The sequence below is a fragment of the Morone saxatilis genome, unplaced genomic scaffold, assembly GCF_004916995.1.
Source record: "Morone saxatilis isolate NCDOM2014 unplaced genomic scaffold, NCSU_SB_2.0 Contig8, whole genome shotgun sequence".
Taxonomy (NCBI): domain Eukaryota; kingdom Metazoa; phylum Chordata; class Actinopteri; family Moronidae; genus Morone; species Morone saxatilis.
In genome coordinates, this window is record NW_023340257.1 from 2350500 (window position 1) to 2358792 (window position 8293).

Consider the following 8293-nt stretch of genomic DNA (forward strand, 5'->3'; position numbering starts at 1 on the left):
ATTAGGATCACTAGAATGAGCCAGAGGAACTGATTTTATTCACAGATTATCAGTCCTGTGACAGCCAATAAGATCTACTGTTGCTGTACCAAAGCAATCAAGTGTAAAACCAATACAGTAAGTGATCACTGTCAGAACTTAACACACAATATTTTTAAACATCACATTGAGACAAGAAGAGCACATGGTATTGTTGTGTCCTGTGAGCATTTTCTCTGCCACACAACCAATCCATGATCATTTAATACATTGTGATAAATGCAGTTGGACCAACATGTCCTACAGAAGGATGGCTGATCTGTTTGCCAAATGAAAAGCAGCAGAAAGGACTCCGGGTTGTCTGTTCAGGAAACGAAGAAGAGGATGGTGAAGAGGCTGCAGTAGTTGATGGGTCTGGACCTTGAGGTGGTGGTAGAGACGACTGATCTTTCAGTATGTTCACTATATTCAGCCACTGTTAAGTGACAACTTAACATGACAACTAACATGACTTCTTTATATCCTATACACAATGTCATAATCCTGTGTCTGAGTCACAGATTACACGTAACTGAGTTATGTAATCAGGATACATTGTATTTTCATACTTGGATTAGATTACTATACTGACTAATATTTGAAAAGGTAATCAGTAATTGTATCAAATGATATTTTTGAAGCAACTCTCCAAACCTGATAATAATAATAGATTGTAGAGCTATACTGAAAACTTTAAAGTAGTGGTTTCCAACCTGTGGGTCGTGACCCCTACAGGGGTTTATCAAAACTTCAAAGGGGGTTGCGAGGCCTTCTTGATTTTCAGGTATGTAGGAAAACTTTAAAAATATACATATATCTCATCATCCTACATTTAAGTATGCAGTTAAAACATCACACAACAATACAACGAAAGACAAAGAGAAAGAGAACACTGAATTTGTCAAAAAAGAAGCCTATTAAGTATTTATGACTATTAAAAAATACAAAAAGCAAAACAAAATTAAAATAGTACAGACAGACAATTGTATAAAAAGTTCTTAAAAATATCAGCAAGAACTCATCTCTGATGCAATATTTACAGGAAATAATCTACTATAATAATAATAATTTTGTACAAACTTCCTGCAGTTATTGTGTTCACCTTTTACAATTGTCCTGTACTTTTATTGTTATGCATTGAATATAATGCATACATATAGTCAGTCTACTCAATGATAGCAGGGGGCCCTTAAGGAAAATGGTTGGGAGCCCCTGCTTTAGGTTTAGGTTTAACTGGCACTGGAGGACGCTGCGGAGGGTGTAAACTGGTGTCATGTAGCAGAGTCACCACAAGATGGTGCTACTAGTACTTCTTTACAACCTCCACTCCTCACACTAACACATGCTCACACAGCCGAGTATGACAGCGCATAATGAGTCAAAATACATTTTTATAATCTGCAAGAGCAGAGGGAAAACTTTATGACTTAATTGCGGTCAAAATAAAACGTTTTCGTGTGTCATGTCGGTTGTGTTTACAAGCGTCTGAAGGATCCGATCAACTGACCTGTGGAGTCAGATCATGTGACAGAATGGAGGCGTCGCTGAAAACATTCACCCGTTCACCACATACACACACCACCAGGAACCCATTTCACAATAAACCGAGAAGGCGACAAACAGTCCCGGTCAACTCAGTTCATAACGGTTTTTTTCCTCACATCGCAATGAAATGAGGGGAGCATGGGGGCAAAAGAGTCGAGGATAGGATTCCTGTCGTATGACGAGGCCGTCAAGAGAGGTAAGCCGAAAAGCAAAGGGCTAAATCCACCTCAGTTGCGCTAGCTTAGCTAACTGTCAGCTTTTAGGCTAGCCCGGTACATCAGGGGAGGACGTCCTGACCACACGTTAAAATCTAGCGGTTTAAGTGGGATTTGTTATTGAATAAGGTAGTCACCTGTTAAAGAATAACACATGGCCTCCACGGAACCACTGGTATCCGTTTTTTAATTCGGCAAAGAAAAATGTCAGAAAGTGTCATGGATTTTAATTATATGTTAAGTTAAACAATAGCCAAGTATGTATTTTCGCAGTCGCCTTTCCCCAAAACACTCAGCTGGGCTGCAGTAGGAAACGTTTCCCAGCCATTAAAGTTTTAAGACATTGTAGATAAACGTCGTTTTGCTGATTCTGTACACAACCCGAATTGAGTAATTCCACATAGCAATGTGGAAATTGTACTGCAGGTGTTTTACGAGGTGTGTGCTTTCGCTTATAAGCAAGGTCACGTAAAATTTACAGATTTTTAGACTGGGCTTGGCGTGACGTTTTCACCACGTCTACCAAAGCCTTGCTTGTGGCGCTAGTGTTGGCTAACCAGGAGGGATGGGCTGGCTTGACAGTATTTGCCAAAACAGCTGTGGGCAGCCTTTAATGCGTGATAACTTCAGCTAAAGTGAGCCACTTAGCTTAGCCCACATCACCTTAGCCAGCGTTAGCTAGCGTTGAGTGACGTTCATGTCTGTGCAGCTACTAGCTTACTTGTCTACTCGCTAGACTGTCATTTAGCTGGGTCGCTACAGCTAAGTTACCAGAGGGGAATGCCTCCAGACTGTTTGTTTTAGCTTTCGTCTGGGGGATTTCAAACCTAGCCATGTGATCGGGGCTAACGCTTATCGTCGGTGTTTGTGCTAGGGGGCTGTCAGGTTGCTTCTACTGAACTGTACACAGGAGTTAGCTAGCGTTAGCCGTGCGGTCAGGGCATTTGGCGGAACAACAAACAGATGTGCTTCACGTTGCTGTCGCTGCATTCTGCCTCACAATTTAGCTCGTGGGCAGTTTATTTTTTTTTAACTTGAGCAGCCATTGGTTGATCTCTGATAAACACCTAGCAGGGTCTCATAGGCCTGTTTACTGAACCTTCTGTGGAGTCAAAGGTGCCTTTTTATGAGAGCATTTTGCTGTCAGATCAGGTTATTATAGGAGTACATCTAGATAGGACACAGCATGCACAGCGCTGGGTAAAGCTCTGTTGTGATTGATGCAGTCAGTGGTACTTATGTAAGAAGTAGGGAGCATTTATCAGGAAGCACATAGGAGATGTTCTCTCTCATGGCCTTCCTGTTGCACTTTACTCCCTGGGTTGGGTTGGCAACAGCTGAACTTTGTCAGCCCAGAGATGCTGTTACACATTCATCCAGGACAGCTATACAGCTATACCAGGATTCCTCATCGCCTCTATTGCCTAAATGGCTTCTTTTCACTATCAGCTCCTTGTGTTGTGGTGTGGACATTCCTCAAGCTGATTGCCATTCCCACTCTGATGATCACATGTGACCACACACACACACACCCCCACACACAGACGCAGGCGGTGGAATTATCCAGCCATCCAGCCTTATCTGACTAGTCACATGGCAGCCTTTCTAATTCCCACAGTAGGCTCGACTGCAGCAATTACGGGGTCAGTTTTCATGTAAGCTCGCTCTGAGGACACCAGCAGGATAATAGTTAGGGAGCATCCTGTTGGGAAAGGTTGAGCTTTGATGTGTTCCTGTAGTAAACCCAGGCTCATTCAGACTTCCTTCAAGCCTAAATTTGCAGGGTTGGTCGTCCACTCTCGGCTCACTTTGTTTACAGTGTCTAACTGCAGCGCTGTGTGATTAGTACCATATGTCTAGAGTAAATGTAGTACTTTTGGTTGAGATATTTGGGTCCACTCAAAATAGGTTACCCAAGTCTGCTTAGGCTCTGAGATGAGCATATTCTTCAATAGAACAAACTGGGATGGTGAAATGAATTCTAATAAAGACTTTAAATGGATAAGAAATGAAATGTTGTAGCCAATTTGAAGTCATTTAGAACATAATCAGTGTGGCTGCTTGAAACATTGGGTATGTGGATGTCACCATACTGCTGCACCAGTTCTCTGAATTTTATCAACCTTTATAGATGGACACAAAATTACCGTTTTTTTTACCGGTATTTGCCGGTGGACAATAAAGTTAATTTTGAAGTGTATAAGCATATAAGAAATCCATCACTAAAGGGTCTCTAATTAGAGCAGAGATTTAACAGATCTGTGTTGTAACAAGGCAAAGAGGTGGGCAGAGTGGGGAATATGTTGTCCAGAATTTCAGAGATGAAAGTCCTTTTCCCTTTTCCCAAAGAGTGAGTTAAATGACAGGATGATTGAACATTTACTCAAACGGGCAGGAAACTGTCCCTGTTGATCATTGGTTTGCAAAATCAGCATGTGCGATAAAGTCAAAGGCACAAGACTGTGTACATGACTTAAAGAGAAAAGTCAACTGAAGTCCAAATATTGAATTAGCAGGGACGCTCGCAAGGGTAATGGGAAGTGTAGAGTTAGAGGTTGAGCTGTGGAGAACAGAAGTTTAAATACGTCCAGTTCTTTATTTTGGTTCAGTTCTGGTGCAGTGTTTGTTCCTGAAATGCTTTTCATTGTAAAGCCATGGGCAGCTGTTTACGCTCATTGTGTCCTTCAATCGCTTACGAAATTGATACAAAACAAAACAAAACAAAAAGAATTAAGAAACAAGATGAAGCATTTATAATCTTGAGGTGTTGCGAAATGATCCAGAAGGCTGGTGTGATTCAGTGTTGAGTAACATCAAGCTCAATGTGTAAAATAATCTCCTTTTAAATGGCAATTTATGGTGAAGAAAGAATACTTCCAGGGGCAGCAGCTGACTGTATGGACCTGCAGCAGATAATGCCTGATATTATGTTCAGTTGACAGAACTCCTATCTGTCCTTGCCAGAAGTGTTGACTCACCTTGATGGTAATTATGAAGCCATAGATTGTGGAGCTGTTGTGTTGCATTGCGTGATGTTGTAAGACCTGGCAGTGTTACCACCCGTTTGTGTAAATGTTGTGCTCATAGAAATCCTGGTTAAAAATGTCAGTTGTTGAACCCCTCTGCGAGACCTGTTGTGCCTTATAGCCAGTGTTAGCTTTTGAAGCCTATTCAAACATAGTGTATATTTGTATAGGCAGGCCTGGGGAAGATGTATACGGATATATGAATGTTTTCAACAGGTTGTATCCATCTGTTCCTATCAGTCAGGTTTTCCTAGAAAGTCCCTGAGAACACCTTCATGGGCCTTTTGAACCTGCGTGTGGTTGACCACTGCATAGTTTAGTTATGCAACAAACATGGTCATCAGTCTGACTGCCCTGACACACAGCCTAACAGTCACCTGAGAACTGCGTAGCCTTGCATTTCTGGTAGACGTCAGCGGGCCTTATCAACCGGGCTGGTAAACCGCCACTTTGCATTCTGGATGTAAATTTGTCCACCGCTGCCAAGGCTCCCAGTAGGGCGTTTGCTATGGAAACATGGGCAGGCTGTCGTTTACATTGTTGTAAATTTGCATGGTAGATTGCGGCGTCATAATAGTGTATTTCTAGGTTGGCCATAGATAGCTGCACTGTCCAGGATACACTTGAACCCACGTTGTTTCCATGCAGCCTCATGCATTATGTTTGCATATGACCCTGAAATATTGAATGATACACACACTACGGTGCAAGCAACATTATAATACATACGAATGTGCTTTTCTAGATGACTGCAATGTTTATTTTTCCTTGACTAACATTTTATCAGTTTAACATTTAATCCCCAGTTTGACAGGCTGCTGAACGGGCTCCTTTAATCTCAGAGTTACTCAGTCTTTTCAGTCCCAGACGTCCTGCAACTGGTAATCAATAGCACATAGTCTTAAGCCTTTAGTATTAGCAAAGATACAATAGAGTGTGTATTATTTTCTACTCTGCTTTTCTCCCCGTACAACAACGCAGTGCACTAAGCTTTGGAATTCAGAACTGTGGCTGCACTACAACTGCTGTCTATATTATCATTTCATTAGAAGTTCTCTGTACATGCTATGACAAGACTGAATCTGATGCAATATGTATATTCACCCAAATAACCCAGCTCCCTATAGCGCACAATTCAGTGATCTACAATCAGTGTGGACTACATTGGTTGTGTTGTAAGTAGCTTTCATATTAGCTTGCAGAAATTGCTCTTGCAGTATGTCCAAAATCTCATATCCAGATATAGGTCGTTTTATATCCAGATAAAGATACATATATCGCGATATAGCACATTTTCTGTAAATTCAATGAATGACTGCATTAAAAAGCCTATATTTTATTGTATACCTGACAAATAAAAACTACCAACTCATATTTGATTACATTTTTCATTTTATCAAAATCTATTTAAAATATAAATAGATAAATAGAAAACTCTCTTCAATTATAGTTGTAAACAACAATAAAAGCCACAACACATACCTGAAGTAGCCCCTTCTCCTTTTGAGAATTACCCTGTTCTGTGTCACTTTCACTCTCCCCCATGTTTGTTTGTTTTGTCTTCATGCACATGTGCATCCATGCTAAGGCTGCATGATTATTTTGACAGATATTGCGATGTGAATCAAGATTAGTGTGTGAATATTATTTTTGCATGACATACTTAATTTTCACTGAGAAAATGATTAAAATTGGGATGATGTGACACTGTTTTGGGGCGCTGTCCAAAGCGTCGTCCAAATATTGCCGTAAAGAGTGTGAAATTAAATAAACAATAGAGCGTAATATCAAACGATAGATATTTTTCTATGGTCACACAATAGCTATAGGGCTCCCATCATTCTCACCCTTATTGTAGCTTCCATGGTAGCTTCCATTTCGGTTGTAAATTGTGGATAACATTCGCTATGACACCTAGCAAGAATAACTGTTGTAAAAGGGACCAGTCTTGCAACACAAAGCTGAAACAGGCAGGTTTATTTGAACAGATTCATTAAAATAGGCCCAGATTGGTACCAATTCTTAGCACACACATTCCTATTATTACAAGGCCATTGGATTTGAATTGCCTTGTCATAATAGGAAAAGCCCATGTGTTACTAATAACATTAACAAGAGCTCTGTTCTGTTAAAGTGTCTCTGTAAGTCATGACAGTGAGCCAGCATGAACAATACCAGGAGCCTGAAACTCATTCATTTTAGTATGTACACCTGTGCTTTTCCTACTGTCAAAACATTCTCTGTACGCAGTAGAGATGCAACGATCAGTCGTGTAATCGATTAGTTGCCAGCTATTAAATAAATTGGCGCTATTATGGTAATTGATTTCTATTTTCTTTTTTTTTTTAAGAAAAAATGTCAAATTCTCTGATTTCATCTTCTGAAATGTGAATATTTTCTGGTTTCTTTAGTCCCCTGTGGGAGTAAACTGAATGTCTTTAGGTTGTTTTGAGGACATCACCTTGGGTTTGGGGAAACACTGATCAACATTACCCACCATTTTCTGACACTTTATATGCTACTGTCCTGGTGAATGTGAAAATTTGAATCCTTTAAAAGTCTTGATTGCACCCAGTTGTTATTGTTGTTGTTTGGTAATTCATTTTTGCAGATATTACTGCCACTGGACTTTACAGCCTGCAGCAGAAAACAAACAGAGGGGATATGGTATAATTCTGAGGATTTTCAGAATCAATTCATGATTGACTCTGAAAATAAAACTAAGAGTGTTGTTTTATGTTGTTTAATCCCATTAAACCGCAGCCTCATGCTGAAGGTTTGGTGTCAGGTGAAATGAGCTTTTTAAGAACAGCGCTCCGTGTATGTTCCTGCCTGCAGGCGTTTTCTGTTGAAAGTTCCCCATGAATTAGAAGGTCACCAGGGCTCACTTGAGTTCAGTATTTGCATGCTGCTCCCGGCGCCTCGGTGCTTCCTGCCTGGGTGTTTCCAGTCTTGCTGGTAGCAACGGGCTAGCCGGGCCCAGATTATTTCATAGGACAGCAAACACTGAGTCACAGCAGAAGGGCTTTGCAGGCTGGCTGCTTCCATGCCACAATAATTTAGTAAGGTGGTTCAGCACCGAGAACCTGCTGTGAATGTGCATGTGTGTGTACGGTACGACAGAGAAAAGCTAAGGATGCTGTGTATCTGGCAGTAACTATTGTATGTTATCCCACACTCTCCGAAGGCTGTGTGAGCGTGTGGAGAGTGTGTTGGGGCAGTTGCAGATATCAGACCCATTGTTTGCCCTGCACTGAATGGTAACCATTGCAGTTAATGCAGCCCAGTGTCCAAGAATACACCCATTGCATCACAGCGTCAACAATACATAAAGTGTTCTCCATGATGTGGACCGCTTTGTTTTCCCTCCCCGTTTGTCCAGCTAATTGTAACAATTTTGCTATTATCTGCTAGTACTATTTTGTCATCAAGTTGTGTCAGCAGTATAATACAACACTTCTTCTCACTAATTCACAAACTACACATTTT

General features: G+C 40.9%; 1 protein-coding gene across 1 annotated transcript in view; it reads left to right on the top strand.

Annotated features, from left to right (window-relative positions):
• Nucleotides 1–1555: 1555 nt before the first annotated feature.
• usp32 (ubiquitin specific peptidase 32) overlaps nucleotides 1556–8293 on the top strand; it is a gene marked incomplete in the record, with an annotated part of 63556 nt that continues 56818 nt past the window's right edge. Inside the window, 1 exon segment of the mRNA XM_035679819.1 lies at nucleotides 1556–1759. Coding sequence (XP_035535712.1) covers nucleotides 1702–1759 — 58 coding nt within the window.